At 35.2% G+C, this 17,341-nt stretch overlaps 1 protein-coding gene across 6 annotated transcripts in view; it reads right to left on the bottom strand.

Annotated features, from left to right (window-relative positions):
* The window catches only part of NCAM2 (neural cell adhesion molecule 2), a 570,822-nt gene that overhangs the window by 107,469 nt on the left and 446,012 nt on the right, over nucleotides 1-17,341 (bottom strand). For all 6 annotated transcript variants that reach the window (XM_030915246.1, XM_030915247.1, XM_030915248.1 and 3 more), the window contains 2 exons: nucleotides 16,743-16,839; nucleotides 3,353-3,526 (listed from right to left, as the gene is read on the bottom strand). In XM_030915246.1, the coding sequence (XP_030771106.1) occupies nucleotides 3,353-3,526; nucleotides 16,743-16,839 (271 nt within the window). The remainder of the gene's footprint in view (nucleotides 1-3,352; nucleotides 3,527-16,742; nucleotides 16,840-17,341) is intronic.

Genomic DNA, 17,341 nt, shown 5'->3' with positions numbered 1-17,341 from the left:
AGCACAGCCATAAGAAAGTGTATGGAAATTGAGCAGGCATGTTTCTGTAGTGCTGGCATTTTCAACTGAGACAATTCATAGAGAGAAGAAAAAATACATCAGATAGTAAACATTTGAGAAGAGGTCAGGCACCTCCTGCAGAGTTAAAGAAGAAGATGTTAAACTGGGTTTGCAACCCCAGCCTTGAGAGTCAACTCCCACGGCCCCTGTCCTTCCCACTCCCCGCAATGTAAGAAGAAAACTAGGGGGAGAAAAAAATCCACTGAAGAAACTAGTAAGTCTTCCTCCCAGAAGAAAGTGCAGTGATGGTCCCTCCCAGTAAGTGAAGGTAAGTCCAAGAGGTGAACAGAACCTATGAATTTTTTGGCACAAGAGATGAGAGATTTGATATTTGCATCTCAATTTGGACTTCGGTTTATCCACAGGATTCATCTACTATGTCTCTTTAAAATGAGGAAGAAGAAAACTGGAGAAAGAGATCAGCTGCAAATAATGCAGTTTCTTACATCTTAGCTAAGTGAGAAATGTGGAACATTTCTCTTGGTCAAGTGGATATTGCATAACGTTAGTGGGTAACATTCACACTTACACGAAATCCTGCTGAAGTAAAGGGTGAGGAAGTGTTTAAAGAGCTCAAGCTAAGCAGCACCCCATGAAGAATATTCTATCTCAAAAAAGTCTTCTAGTGTGCTTTCACTCCAGTCACACATCTGCAAGGGGCAGGTACTTAGATGCCGTCCCACAGAAGGCAGGTGACAGCAACAGCCCAATGAGTTCTATAGCACCAGAAACATAAGAGCTATTTGATCTCTTTCACCTTCCCAAGACATGATGTAATTCTTGTTACCATTAAGCTCCCCAGGTTGAGGTCTGTCTTTCATGGAGATTAGAGACAATGTGAAGGCAAAATTAAACATTATTATAAGTTTTAAATTGCATGGCTGAACTGTTTTTTCTGGAAGGCAGCTAGGCTCACCACTATACCACCAATAATGAACTGTTTTTTTCTAATACTTGAAGATGATAATATATCTACAGTGTCTGCCAAATATATTAATTAATAACTGAAAGGGAGAATCAAAAAGAAGGGCTTACATTAGTGGTCAAACTTAAAATTCATGTTTATACTACACTGAGTTGAAATCATACAATGGTTTGATTACAAGTGTAACCTGATTTTTTTTTTTTTTTTTTTTTTTTTTTTTTGAGACGGAGTCTTGCTCTGTCCCTCAGGCTGGAGTGCAGTGGCGTGATCTCGGTTCACTGCAAGCTCCGCCTCCCAGGTTCACGCCATTCTGTTGCCTCAGCCTCCCGAGTAGCAGGGACTACAGGCGCCGCCACCACGCCTGGTTAATTTTTCTATTTTCAGTAGAGATGGGGTTTCATCGTGTTAGCCAGGATAGTCTCGATCTCCTGACCTTGTGATCCGCCCGCCTCGGCCTCCCAAAAGTGCTAGGATTACAGGCGTGAGTCACCGCGCACCGGGTCAACTGTAACTTGATTTTAAGGTACTCATTCACATACCTATGCAAGATGAATCAACAATGGAAACAGTAAAAAAGTATTAAGGCAGTCATTTTCCTCAAATCAAAACGAGAAATCCCTAGCCACAAGACTTTTGAGTATTTTATTCTCATTGGCAAGCTTTAAACTGTCCCAGTCTGAGGCCATTAAACATTCTATTCACGCAACTTCCCTAGTTCAGATTCTAGACTCACCAAACAAGTTTCTGACTCTCATTTCATATCTTCATAATGTACCAACAGATAAAGTATGTACTTATATAGACTCTGAATGTTCTAATTTCTGTGACAGTTATTTCTCATTGTAAAGTAACAAATGTGCTCTGTTATTATATTTCAGTTTTATAAACATAGCGATCTGCCTGTAACAGATGGATACATGAGACACAATGTCAGGATTTTTACCTTGATCAACTTGGCCATACCAAGGGCACTATAAATTCTCCATGGTGCTGCACCTTTGCAAGAAGTCTGGAGGGAGCCTATTAACCTTTTCCTGGGTTTGGCAGGGATAGAGTGGGGTAGCACTTTTGTGCTATATTCAATTTCTATAATATTCAGACTTAATATTAATTTTCTGCACATTTGCGCTTGAGCACACTGAGTTTTATGTAGTTTAAGAAATAATGAATTTTTTCTTTCTGTTTTTCACCTACCACCCTCCTTTTTCTCTCTTTTAATAAAATAAAACAAAACAAAATTTAAAGTAGCACAATATTCCTGCATCCAGGTTAATATATTTTTTAAAAAAACTATAGTCCTTTGTCTCACTCATTGTTTTGGTGGCACTGTCTTTATATCTTCTCTCCTAAACCACACAATGCACACAGATAATATAATCCAAATATTTCATAATTAAAATAATATGAGTTCATCAGCTTGAGGACATTATTTGAAGTGTATGGTACATGACAGATGACTGATTAATGTTTCTGATACTTCTATCAAAAACCCATAGTTACTCTCAGTGAAAACTGATAAAGCGGGGTCAACACAGAGGATACCAGGATGATTTCATTTGCTTTCTCTCTATGTTCACTAGAATTGGTTCCCTCTTGCCTTCTCAGGAAGGCTCTTGCTTTTTACTGAACCCTCACACCATATGTGTTAGGGTCAAGGTAGGATCCTCATAGAACAGACCTATGGAGCATTAATTTCCTCACTATTTTATGCTACTCTTTTGGAACACTCAATATGGTTCTGTGTCTTAAAAAACAGAGGCGAAAAGTGGTAATTTCTTATTATTTCCTGCTTTAGTTTTGTCTCTTCCTAATGAGAAAACAAACTACATTTTCATAAGATGATGAAATTTTACGTAAGGGAAAAGAAGCTCTGTGAATTATTTTAATTTTTAATAGAAATATAAAAGTGAAAAATATAAAAATACAAAAAGTAAACAATATATAAAATTCCACAGACTTTTATAGATGGCTTCATAAGTATAGAAAGCACCTACATTTTGCAGTATCATTTTCACACCTATTTTTGAGAGCAATATTAATAAATGAAACATGAGCATACATTTCATAAAATCCAGCCATCATATCCAGTACGTGAGCAATTGCCTTTCCACCAACGAACGTTTTTAAAGTGACTTTTTCCTCCAGAATTGAACTCTGCTGATTCTACTAAGCTCTTTCATTTTTACTGAAGATGGAAACTATTCACTCTGTATTAGAGTTATTATCAAGAAGAATGGGGCACAGGAAATATCTTCCCAACACCACTTTATTAAAAGAAAATGTTGGAGGAAATCGAAAAAGCTAATCATACAGGTATACTGAAGATCAGCTTGAAGTAATCAACACATTTTGAAATTGCTGACTCACTTTGAACTCCATGGGAGCGTACAATTTTCCAGATTTCTGACGCTACTTCTTTGACATCCACCTGATAGTGATGAATAGGCACACCTCCATGGGAGTCCGGTTTGTTGAAAGAAACCTTGGCTGTGGTCTGTGACAGCTCTATGATCTTCACTCCATAGGGACTGGATGGCACATCTATGGACAAACGAATAGAAAGAACACATAACCAAGGGAATGGGAATGGCCATTATTAAGGCTTATGGTGTTATGAGAACTAGGACTGAAGGAAAATTGCTACCTGTATCACTTAATATGTTTGAGTTACAGAACTTCTGTAAACACCTGAATGTTCTTTTGAAATTACAAGAAAGTATGCCTGAGTCAATTTTTATTACCACAGAAAATAGACAGTAAAATGAAAATCACACTTCAATTATTGAGGGAATATGTTACTTCTGCATTTTCTATACAATATAAACATTTTATTGAGGTCCAGGAAAATGATCTTGTGTATGTTTAAAAGAAAAAAATAAGAGAGATAAGGAGGGTAGTTAAAATGTTAGAATACACAAATCAGTTATTCAACCATCACCATAAATAATGAATGGTACCTTGTGAAAATACAAAATGTATTTTCTTTGCATTCACCACAATTACATTATTAAATTGTAGGTAAGAGTTAAGTTTCAAGAAAAATGTCAGTATTATGAACTAAATAAGACTGTAAACTATTAGGTCTAATTTCATTTATATATTATCCAATTAAATTAAACCTTTAGTTGAGATATTAAAATCCTATTCCCATATTTTCAAAATAGCTATAAAATCCTTCTTGTTTTATTTTAATCCATCCACTACTTACATTATTTCAAGTTCCATAAGGTATCTTAGGTGGACATTTAATTTAGTGTGTAATATAACAAATTATTTTGGAAGAATTATCTCAAAGGCAGAGCAGGCAGAATTAGAAGAAAAAAATTCCAATGAGGATACAGTTGAAACCTCTACTCCAGAAACATCAAGATTTAGAGACACATTAACGTTAATTTCTCTATGAACCTCTTCCTTTTTTATTCCTATCACATCTGAAATAATCTTAAACTTAGGAAAAAATACAAATATAATTTTTTTCAGAGAGGGAATATATATATATATATATATATATATATATAAAACATACAAATATATATGTATATCATATGATTTGGCTGTGTCCCCACACAAATCTCACCTTGAATTTTTTTTTTTTTAATTTTGAGACAGAGTCTTGCTCTGTGGTCAGGCTGGAGTGCAGTGGCGCAATCTTGGCTCACTGTAACCTCAGCCTCCCCAGGTTCACGCCATTCTCCTGCCTCAGCCTCCCGAGTAGCTGGGACTACAGGTGCGCACCACCACGCCAGGCTAATTTTTCTATTTTTAGTAGGGATGGGGTTTCACCATGTTGGCCAGGATGGTCTCGATCTTTTAACCTCGTGATCCACCCACCTCGGCCTTCCAAAGTGCTGGGATTACAGGTGTGAGCCACCGCGCCAGGCCTCATCTTCAATTTTAATTCCCATAATCCCCATGTGTTAAGGGTGGAACCAGGTGGAGGTAACTGAATCATGGGGGCGGTTTCTCCATGCTGCTCTCATGATAATGAATGAGTCTCACGAGACCTGAGGGTTTTATAAACGGTCTGGCATTTCCGGGTTTTATAAAGGTCTGGCATTTCCCCTGCTGGCACTCACTCTTCCTGCTGCTCTGTGAAGAAAGTGTCTGCTTCTCCTTTGCCTTTCACCATAATTGTAAGTTTCCTGAAGCCTCCTCAGGAATGCAGAACTGTGAGTCAAATAAATTCCTGTCCTTTATAAATTTTATATATATAACTTGACTGATAAATATGCAGTACATGTGAATTTCAATTCTTATATCAATCAAACATTTACATAAAAATCTGCAGTTGGGGCCGGGCATGATGGCTTACACCTGTAATCTCAGCACTTTGGAAGCCGAGGTGAGCAGATTACTTGAGGTCAGGAGTTTGAGACCAGCCTGGTCAACATAGTGAAATCCTCTTTTCACAAAAATACAAAAATTAGCTGGGCGTGGTGGAGTGTGCCTGTGATCCCAGCTGCTTGGGAGGCTGAGGCAGGAGAATCACTTGAACCCAGGAGGCGGAAGTTGCAGTGAGCTGAGATCACGCCACTGCAAATCCAGCCTGGGCAACACAGAGAGACTCTATTTCAAAAATAAATAAATACAAATAAAAATAAAAACAAAAATCTCATATGGCATTCAAAAGTCAAATGTACTTTATTTGCTAGAGTTAAAAAAGGTCACTGTAGGTCACATAAAAATATGCCTTATAAATAGTACTGGGCAAAAGCCAGGAGGACAGCTTTATGGCCTTTTATATGTGGATACTGGAAAGAAATGCCACAGTGTGTATTTCAACTCTAATGAGTAACTGTAAATTATTTAGAGAGCCTATGAAGTACATTATGTTACAACTCTAAGGTTCAAAAACACATGTGTAGAATTCTGATGCATCCAAAAGTCTTACCACTATTAAAATCACATCTGGAAATACAAATTTTAAGATATCTAAATAATGTTTTTAGACCTTCAAATATTCTAATAATTTTAATGTTTCCTTAATCTCCAGGTTAATCTGCATGTCTTTTCAGCTGTAGGTTTGATCCAAAATTTACTTGTAAGTTTGATCCAAAGTACAGGAGAAAGGCAAACAAATGCACACGGATCCCGTTAAAAATGCCAATTCTTCAGTCTGTGCTGAGAGGCTGACTCCCTAATGTACATTAGGTCAAAATTGGATGTCATAGGCATTACACTCCAGTTTGGGGATATGTGTCAAAAGTGAAGGCAGTATATTCTGGGGAATGAGAGGGAGATATTATCCTCTTGGGCTTCCATCTTTGAATATATAGTATAAACATGATTGTTTTTACTCTGACTGTAGAAGTTGCACCATTCACCAACTGTGCACTCTGACATGGTGCACCTGCAGAGAAAGAAGAGACTTTTTTTTCTTTCAGCACAAAGCCACTATCATCAAAACATGGGCCAGTGGCTTGTCTCTTCTAACTATACAGTCCATTTTCAGATCTACTGACATTTACTGTAGCCTTTCATTCATATTATTTTCCACTTACCTCTTATTTCTATTATTTCTTTTAAAGCAAAAACATGCTTATGACTTTCATTCTCTTTCTAAACATTTTTTACATTTTGGTTTTGTAAGTCCAACTGTCAACTGACTACTAAATTTTAAGTTTCTTGAGGAAAGAGAAAACATTTTAAAAACACACATTCACACACATCCATTTATACATGCATACAGATAGATACATGTAACATAGAACAAAGTGACTGGAATATACTGGAATATACTAAGTTCTCAGGAAATACTTGATGAATTAAATATTTCATTAATGAAAAATAATATACAAAGATACAGAACATGTCTAAGTGAATAGTGTCAGATGTGCCTAGAATCAACATCTCTAATTCTTCTCTTCACTTTCTGGATTGTTCTGTAATTGCCTTAGTCTTGATTCCTATCTATCATATACATCACAATCAGTCAAACACTATTTTAATAATTCCTGCTTTATAATTCTTGTATCTATTTCTTCCTTCCCATTTCCTCTGTTACCTCCCAAGCCCTGGCCCTTTCTGACTTTTCCTGTAATGCCATTAGTGGCTCTTGGCTTCCTTTTCTACTGGATGTCCAATAAAAACATCAATGCATGAGGCATGGAAATGCAAAATCAATCTTTGTAAAGAACCACTCTGATCACATCAATTTCCTTGGAAAGGTATTCAGGAGCTTCATTTTCATTACAACATTAGTCTCGGTCTTTTCAGTCTCATGCTCAGGATCCTGGCTTATCTAATGCACTGGGTTTATGCGAAGATACGGATCTATTCTAAAAGACTTTCAGACACAGCTCAATATTTCAACTGAGGCTCATATCGGACGCTCAGTTTCACACACTGTTATCCCTTCATTGTTACCATATTTTTCTAAACTATTTCCTAGCATCTTATATCCCAAAAATTGATGAATACCATTCACCACTCAATGAATGAATAAATGAATAGAAAACCAATTGTGCAAATACTTATTTGTTTAGTTTCCCTTTCTCTTCACCTCTAATAGTGCTGGTAAACTGTTGGATTAAGAGACTGGATATGTATGTCCTGGGAGTCTATGGATTCAAGGCCTGGCCTTGACACTTTCGTTAACTACAGCCCTGGACAAGTCACTTAATCTTTTCACATTGCAGTAGTTTTCCCTCTCGAATAGAGATAATAGTACTGCTGCTAGTGTTGTTGGAAATATCAAGTAATGTTGAGCACTTAGACCCTAGAATACGTTAAAATTCTTAGCAAATGTCAGTCATGTTACTTTTTCTATCTCTCCCTGATCATTAGCCTCCTTCTATTACATACGTTTGTATCCATTGACATGTATCAATGTTTTAGTCAAATGGTAGGTAATAGGTACAATACCGATGTTCAGCTCAGAAGTTTTTGAGCTGTGTAATGGCAAGGAGTTGGTGCCATGACCTAGGAGTCAGATGGATACAATCTCTGGTGTCACTGAATGAACTTGTGTATATTAAACTCCCAGAAGTTCTTCATCTTGCATAACTAAAACTTTTTAATCTTTGTCCAACACCTTCCCATTTCTCCCACTCCCCAGCCCCTGGCAACTACCATTTTTCTCTTTGTTTCTATTAGTTCCACTGTTTTAGAATTCCACATATAAGTGGATCTGTACATCTTTATATCTTGGCTATCTTGGCTACTGTGAGTAATGCTTCAATGTAACCAATGTCTTGGAGAGCTATCACCTCTTGATTAACTGATAATGGAAGTCTATCTTCTCATTTTCCAAGACTAAACCCTCCATCTGTGAATGACATGTCTTTTCCTTTTCTCTTCTCCAATTTTTTTTTTTTTAATCAGATAGCTCTTCTATTCCTTTTTCTTCTTCTTTGGAATTTTATTATTTCTTCTCAGTCTTATTACTGTGACTTATAAAGATCTCTCTTTTTTTTTCAATCCCACCCTCTTCCCAGGAAACATACTCTTCCTTTGTTCCTCGTTGCTGTGTTTCAATAGATTATTTCTAATTTCTGCCCCAACATCTTTATTTCTGAGAATCTGGTCTCCTAGCATGCATGGTTTATAGACACTAACTGTGCTCTTTTTCCACATGTGAGGTTGTGGTGTTGCTGAACTTAGATCCAGAAATCTGAAGAGTCGGATTTTTGTAAACCCTCTTTCAAAAGGAAATGCTATCATGAATATTATTTCAGAATGGTGTTTTAAACTGTATCCTAGATATTTTTCTATTAAAACACAGAATCAAATTCTATGATTTAAGATACTCCTGATCATCATAAGAAATTACAGGCTAAAATCTTCATTTCCTAGACTTACTTGCTGCTATGGTCCTGAGTTTCACGTAGTGAACCTAGAATGAAAAGCATGTGTATATAGTTTAGAATTGCTGGAGGGGTGTGAATGTCAGTCCCACTTTTTTCAGGAGATGCACATGGACAAGAAGCTCTGCAGATATGAATGAGGGAAGCATCCAAACTCCCCAATCAGCAGTCTATTCATCTAGTTTCTGGAGTGGTGTGGCTGTGATTATCAGCTGAGGGGTAACCTGGCAGCAGGGCTCCCTGACCTCTAGTTAGTCATTGCAGACCTCACATGTGGACCACGCTTATGCTATTTTGTGACCTTGAAGGTAGAATATTGGTGGCTATCTTTGGTCTTTTCTCTGCCTTTCCAGTGATTTTATAACCAGTTTGTTCTTTATAATAAATCAGTTTCTGCTTGATTTCCTCATCAATTTCTATCTGGTAAAAGTCTCAAATACTAAAAGAATTGGAACATAAGTAACTGAATTTACTAGATCCAGTAACACTGTTATATGCCGTGTCACCATAATTGTTTGCAACTCAGGGACTTCTATGCTGAGATAGGTTCTATCTACTTCTGTTTTGAGTGGCTACCTTATTTCCATAAGGTTTTATACACATTTTTCTTGTTTCGATTATGCTGTGGTTTGAATGCTGGCTTCCCTCCAAATTTTATATGTTGAATATAATATTAAGAGTTGGGGTCTTTTGGGATGTAACAAAGTCATAAGATATCCACCCTCATGAATAAAATTAGTGCCCCCATAAAAGAGGCTGAATGAAGTATGTTTGCCCCTTTCACCATGCAAGGACACACAGAAGGCACCATCTATAAAAAACAATTTGGTTATTCGACGTGCACCAAAAATCAAATCTGATGGTGCCTTGATCTTGAATTTCCCAGCCTCTAGAACTGTGAGCAATATATTTATGTTGCTAATACATTACAGAGTCTAATATATTTTGCTATAGCATCCAGAACAGAGCAAGAAAAATTGTGAGCTTAATATAATATTAGAGCCCACCTGCAATACATCTGAAATGCTGTAAATTCCTTCTCATTTCACTACTCATCTAGTTTTTACCAATTGCCAAATCCAAATTATTATTTAGATTTTTTTCACAGTATTTGACCAATTATATTTGCATTTATCCTTCAAAGTAGATACACTATCTCCCTGAAAAATTTTTTTAAATTTTTTTGTCCTTACAAGTCCATGGATTAAACTGAAGTAGTCCAGAGAGCTGATCTTGATTTGCCCATTTTTACCTCTAATATTCTCCATAGAATCCCTCGTTGTATACCAGACAGAATGTAAATATGATGAATTATTATTATTATTATTATTATTATTATTATTATTTGAGGAGGAGGAGGAAGAGTCTCGCTTTTGTCGCCCAGGCTGGAGTGCAACAGCATGATTTCGGTTCACACTGCCACCTCCACCTCCTGGGTTCAAGCAATTATCGTGCCTAAGCCTCTTGAGTAGCTGGAATAACAGGCACTCACGACCACACCCGGCTAATTTTTTATTTTTTATTTTTTTTATTTTTATTTTATTTTATTTTATTTTTTTTTGAGACGGAGTCTCGCTCTGTCGCCCAGGCTGGAGTGCAGTGGCTGGATCTCAGCTCACTGCAAGCTCCGCCTCCCGGGTTTACGCCATTCTCCTGCCTCAGCCTCCCAAGTAGCTGGGACTATAGGCGCCCGCCACCTCGCCCGGCTAGTTTTTTTTTTTTTTGAATTTTTTTTTTAGTAGAGACGGGGTTTCACCGTGTTAGCTAGGATGGTCTCGATCTCCTGACCTCGTGATCCACCCGTCTCGGCCTCCCAAAGTGCTGGGATTACAGGCTTGAGCCACCGCGCCCGGCTATTTTTTATTTTTTTGTATTTTAGTAGAGATGGGGCTTCAACATGTTGACCAGGCTGGTCTCAAACTCCTGACCTTAGATGATCGGCCTGCCTCGGCTTCCCAAAGCGCTGGTATTACAGGCATAAGCCACCTTGCCCTGCCAACATGATGAATGCTTTTAAGATCTATAACTTAATTTCTCTCTCTCTCTCTCTCTCTCTCTCTCTCTCTCTCTCTCTCTCTCTATTCACATTACCAACACAGGTCTTCTCACACAACATACCCTTCCAGTCTTCCATTAAATGCCTTACTTATTAACAGTAGCCATCCTTTCAGAGCATAGTGCCTATATACAAGCGTAACCTTGATGTTTCTTTCAGTCTTTCCCTTTCTTCTTCTCTGGACCTGTTTCTACTCCCTCTTTCAGACTCAATTCAAAAGTTGACACCTTTTGAAAGCCTTTTCCAAGAACTCCAATCAGAATTCATTTTTATTCTCCCAAACCTTTGATTCGTATTTCTACAGCAACCTTATATCTTTTGAACTCTAACTTATGGGTAAAGACCAGATTCCATACATTATTTATCTTCAGATTCCTAAGATCTAGAACAATGTCTGGCACCTACTAGACATTCACTACTTTTTGAGTGAATGAATTAAAAAGTGATTAGGAATTGATGCAAACATGGATTCTCTGAAAATAATGTCAAGTTATCCTGATTTCCTTTTCTTCGTAACAACATGAGAATGAGAAAATCAAGAATATGTTGTGAATAGTTTCTGAATATCACTGTTTGCTTAATGAGTTCTAAAAAAAAATCAAGATGTAGACTTTTCCAGGCTAGATCATAAAACTGATTATGTTAAAGAAACCTGGCATTATATTTAGGTGAAGAAAGTGTGATACCAAATGAACTAATTTTAACATGCTTTCAAGTGTTATGGAGCATGGGTCTGGCTAAGATAAAATCTAGGTACACAGACCAGTAGATCAGCCATAATTTCCTATCTTTAGAATTCTATTCAATTGATCCAGTTTAACCTGTAAGCAGATCTCTGTTCTCAAGGATGACTTACACAGGCTTATCCTGACTTTGGTGAAAATACAGATGAGTGCTTCACGGTACTGTACTTGTGACTTAAATCAATCCTGAAAAAAAGAGCTAAAATATTGAATTTGACAGGGTTTCAGTAGGTTAAAAAGTGAGTCAAAACCGACAAGATGAGATTTAATAGGGGTAAGTATAGAGTCTTGAACTGCGGTTATAAAAATGAATTGTGAAGCACAGTATCAGAGACCTCTCTTAATAGCAGTTTGTGTAAAAAAATCGGTAGGATGAGCTCCTACATGGTAAAAAATGACAAAAGTCAAATGAATTTCACATTATTTAATAGAAGTATAATGTTCAGAATAAGTAAGGTCATTATCTCATTTTACTATGCCTTGGTCCTTGATGTCTAGATTTATGTATAATAACTAAAGAGGCATCAAGGTACTGACTTCTATCTAAAAGAAAAGTGACCAATATGAATTATAATTATGCCATAATAATATCTACCAAATATTTGTTGAGTACTTGCCATGTGCTGGTTATTTGAATGCATTAACTCACTTAGTTGTCACAATACTGTTATTAGGTAAATCTTGGAATGACTGCACAGAAACTCTTAGAGAGCTGAGGTTGTCATTCTCCAGGGGCTGGACATACTACCTGATGACAGCTTATAGCCAAGTCCCTCCCATAAAATTGCCCAGGAGAAGGTGACTTTATCAAAAAGGTGCATCAATTAATGAAACAAAGTTGGGATTATTATATTTAGGATTAAGTTGTAATATAAAAAAGTTCAACAGTTAAAAAATATAACAGTGATGAAATGAATTAAGAAATTTAAAAATATATAAATGAAATATATTGATTATATCTTATCAAGTACTTGATAATAGTATCTTATCAATTACTTGATAATAATATCTTATCAAGTACTTGATAATAATATCTTATCAAGTACTTGATAATAATATCTTATCAATTACTTGATAATAATATATTACCAATTACTTGATAATAATATTTAAAATGTAGGGTAAGGATTTTTCAAAAAAAGAAATAATACACATGCATATAAATATACAGAATGCCTTTTCAGATAATCATCTTTTGGAAGTAGAAAATTATAAGGAACAAACAACACTGTATAGTCAAACATTTATTTAGCCTTACATGGTGTACAATTTTAATTTGATTCAAGATATGTACTTCAATCCAAACAGAGACTGTTTCCCACTAGAAAGCAGGATCAACACCTAGGAGGTATATTTTAAAAACCAATTTTATGGTGAAGTCTTAAAATATATACATATTTGTCTCTCCTACATTTCTAGTTAATATTTGATTAAAAGTTAAGAAAACAAAATTATCAAGCACATATGTGGAATATTTCATATTTCTATAACAACATAGAAAGATTACTTTTTTTCCCCAATTTTCTAAAGACAGAGGAGATAGGTAAAAGAAGACTACACCAACTCTTGCTCATTAATAGGAAGTCAGAGTTTAATGGAAGGTCCTTGCTTAGGGTTAGCTAACTTAAACCAAACATATATACTTATTTCCATTTCAAAAATATTTCATTTTTTATATTATTTTTATAGGTTTAGGGGGTTTTGTTACAATCACATATTATGTACTAGTAAAGTTTGGGCTTTTAGTGTATCCATTACCAGAATATTGAACATTGCACCCAACAAGTAATGTCTCAGTCTTCATCTCTCTTCCAGCATCCCACCTTTGGGAGTCTCCAGTGTCTGTTTTTCCATGTGTGTACACACTGTTTTGCTCCCACTTACAAGTGAGAACATGCAGTATTTGAATTTCTGTTTTTGAATTATTTCACTTAGGTGAATGGCCTCCAACAAGCCTCTTTGGGTTGCTGTTTCTGTCTTGGCACGTGGGCACTCTTTTTACCCTGCCTGGATCGCAACACTTAACACTGGACCCCTGCAACACGCCTTCCACTCCATTCACTCTGCTCAGGCTTTGACACCCCATGCCAGGCTTCTGTGCTTCACCCTACTCCTACACAGATGCCTACCTCGTTCCGATGTAGGGCTGAATTGTTAAAAAGGGAAAACATAAGGAAGGAAGAAGGAAGGGAGGACAAATGGGAGGAAAAAGTAAAAAGATTTTTGACAGCTGAAAGAGTAAATTTTTCCTATATTACCACTGAATGTGTACAAAAATTTCACACTAAATTTTGGCTCTTAATTTATTCCCTTTGGAAGTAAGGTATTCTGTAACACTGTAAAATACCATATGCCAAATAATCTTGACCTTTTACAAGGCAAATAAGCCAATGAAATATTGAACTGTGGTAGCTTCATATATTTGGAAATATTTATATATTATATATATATATATATATCTTACATCTTATTTAAAATCACAGTACAGTTTCAGTGTTTGGATGCTGCAGGACAGATTAAGTTTGGTACCAAATATTAGTATTAAAGAACAGTCCCATAAAATAAATCGTATTTATAAATGTTGATGTTTAAATGTATATTTCCTATCTAAGGCTGAGTGTCTGAATCATTTTTAGATCTTCATTACAATTTCAATTGAATCCACCTTCTTCTAAAACAAATTCTTAGCCTGGAATTGTATAAAGTTTGGAATATTAGCAGAAGTGCAGAATAATATTCAAAAAAATTTTCCAATATTTTCTAACTCAGCTTTAATGCAAAACTTTAATTTTTATTATGGTTGGACAGAAGAAAACGCTCTAATTTAATAGAGTCACTAGAAGGATAGGAGTAAAATATATTTTTCAATGAACAATATTGCAGTAAGTATCATGAGATATGAAGGTGCGTGCACATTAAACATTACCTGTGAATTTCATGGAATTATTTAAACCTAATCAACATGTTTTAAATACCAAGTATTAATACACCCTCCTAAAAATTCTGGTCATTTATTAAGTTGTACTTAATCGAAAAACACATCATTTATAAAATGGCAATATACGACACTGGATCAATATTAATAACATTATATATACATATATATACACATATATTGATCCTATATCTAATTATTTATAAAATTATACACTAATTTAAACAAAAGTTGCATAATTTCCAAAGGCTTGGAATTAATTTGAGTAGTGAATGCTTCTTATTAGTACAGTTGATTCTTCAATTTATTATCAATGCATTTTGGTGAGACTTAGCACACTTCATTTTCTTATAATTTAATTTGCTTGTATAACAGGTTCTTCACATTTCTAAACTGACTCTCATCTTGATTTTTTTTCTCCCTGCCTTCTTCCATCAATTCTTTCCATGTAATCTCTTTTCTCCCTTCTCTATCAATGCAGTAAAATTTGAATTGGAGAATAGCAGGTTATCTAAGTTAAATAATAATTTGACATTATTAGCCTAAAAATTTCCATTCGTGGCCTTTATGATTAATGACATTAACATTTAGAATATATCTATATAGCAGTAAAAATGAATATCTTTCTGATCTTAATATAAAATTAAAGTTATAGATAAAATCTCTACCTGAAAAGGTTATAAAATTTCTTTATAGAAGCTTTTAAGTCTGTTAAAACATAGTATTACAATAATTTTATGATATTACTTACTCTTAGAAGACTGTAAATCACATTTTTTCCATTTGAGCTATATAAACGTTTTTTTTTTTTTTTTTTTTTTTTTTGAGACAGAGTCTTGCACTATCGCCCAGACTGGAGTGCAGTGGTGTGATCTCGGCTCACTGCAACCTCCGCCTCCCAGTTTTAAGCAATTCTCCTCCCTTAGCCTCCCGAGTAGCTGGGCCTAACAGGCACCCGCTACCACGCCAGGCTAATTTTTTTTTTTTTGTATTTTTAGTAGAGACGGGCGTTTACCATATCAGCTAGGATGGTCTAGATCTCCTGACCTCGTGATCTGCCCGCCTCGGCCTCCCAAAGTGCCAGGATTATAGGCGTGCGCTACCGCGCCCGGCCTATAAACTATTTTTTAAAATGTATTTTAGGATTCCTCACCAGTCTTGTAAAACATAGTGGCAAATTTTATAAATAAGTAAACAATATCTGGCTTTCTGGTTTTCATGAATTTTTTATTCTATATGTTATTATTTCTATATCTTTAAGCTTTAGAGGTAAAACTAGAATATTAACATATATATATATACACACACACATACACACACAAAAAAACATTTTCACCAAATTTATGTAACCTTCAATTTTCTATTTTCCTTCAGAAGCAAGATAGCTATTTGTACTTTCAAGACTAAAAGTTTAATATATATCAATTATAGTTCATTTTTTCTCAGTGTTTTGATTTTTCATTTTTTTGTCAGGATTCTGTCTTTACTTGAAATATAATTTAATTTCTTAAAACATATGTTCTCTATTTCTTTCACAAATATCTCAATTTTAAAGTTAGAGGGATTCGAATCAGGTTTTAAATTCAAGCCTGATGAGTAAATACTTTCTGTGTGCTCACTGTATAGCAGATACAATGAAGCAATCTCTATCGTTACTTATAAAAACGTAAAAGATATTTTTGCTAACATTTAAAATTACATGACACCCACTTTTTGGAAGTTCATATTTTTCTTATAGACACGCTGAAGTCTAAGGTTTCAGAAAATTTTTATGGATGCAAAATTGTTGTACATATTTACAGAGAACATGTGACAATTTGATATAAGCAGACAATATATAATGATCAAATCTGAGTAACTGACGTATCTGTTCTTTCACACATTTGTCATTTCTTTGTGTTTGGAACATTCCAAATCTATCCTTCTATTCTGAAATATACAATAACTCATTGTTAACTATTATAGCCCTATTATTCTACTGAACAGTATATCTTATTCTTTGTAATCAATTGTAGTTTTGTGTTCCTCGAGTAACCCCTCTGTATACCCTCCTTCCCTATACACTACCAAGCCTCTGGTAACCACAGTCTACCAGATACCTCCAAGAGATCCATTGTTTTATTCTTCACATATAAGTGAGACTACTTTACCAACTGAAATTTTCATTTGCTTTCAGAAATACTGTGTGAGATCTCACAAAGTATTGTGCTATACTTACCAGCCAAAGCAAGAATGTATTCTTGAAATCTTGTTCCTATACGATTAGTGGCTGTGCAATTATAGCGTCCAAAGTCATTGTCAGATGTAGGTGCAATCTGAAATAATTATAATAACAAAAGTTACAATTCTAAAACATCATAGAAGTTTTAAAATAAACCCCAGTATGACTACCACTTTCACGTTTCATTTTTTACCCAACAACTCCTTACCATATATTTTTAATTTTCTTTATTAAGTAAGCATTACTAAATAATATAAATCCTTTCATGATGTATCCATGAGCCTATAATATCCACAGGACTAGGCAAATCAGAATTTATCTATTAATTCATTAAGTAAACATAATGGCACCACTTTGATGTATCTATTAAATAGCAAAACCAATAGATCTACATACATGTAAAGCTCAGAAAGTAGTACACACACACAGTTTGAAATATGTGTGTGTGTGTGTATATATATATATAGTTTGCAATATATATAGTTTGCAATCAATGTAGGTGTAAACTTGAAAACAGGAAGCTTGTAATAAAAGCATTGTTAACTGTTTCTATGTTTTGGCCTCAGACCAGTTTGCTTTAAAGTTCAAGAAAGGCT

The sequence above is a fragment of the Rhinopithecus roxellana genome, chromosome 13 (assembly GCF_007565055.1).
Source record: "Rhinopithecus roxellana isolate Shanxi Qingling chromosome 13, ASM756505v1, whole genome shotgun sequence".
Classification (NCBI taxonomy): domain Eukaryota; kingdom Metazoa; phylum Chordata; class Mammalia; order Primates; family Cercopithecidae; genus Rhinopithecus; species Rhinopithecus roxellana.
This window is presented reverse-complemented; position numbering and strand designations above follow the sequence as displayed.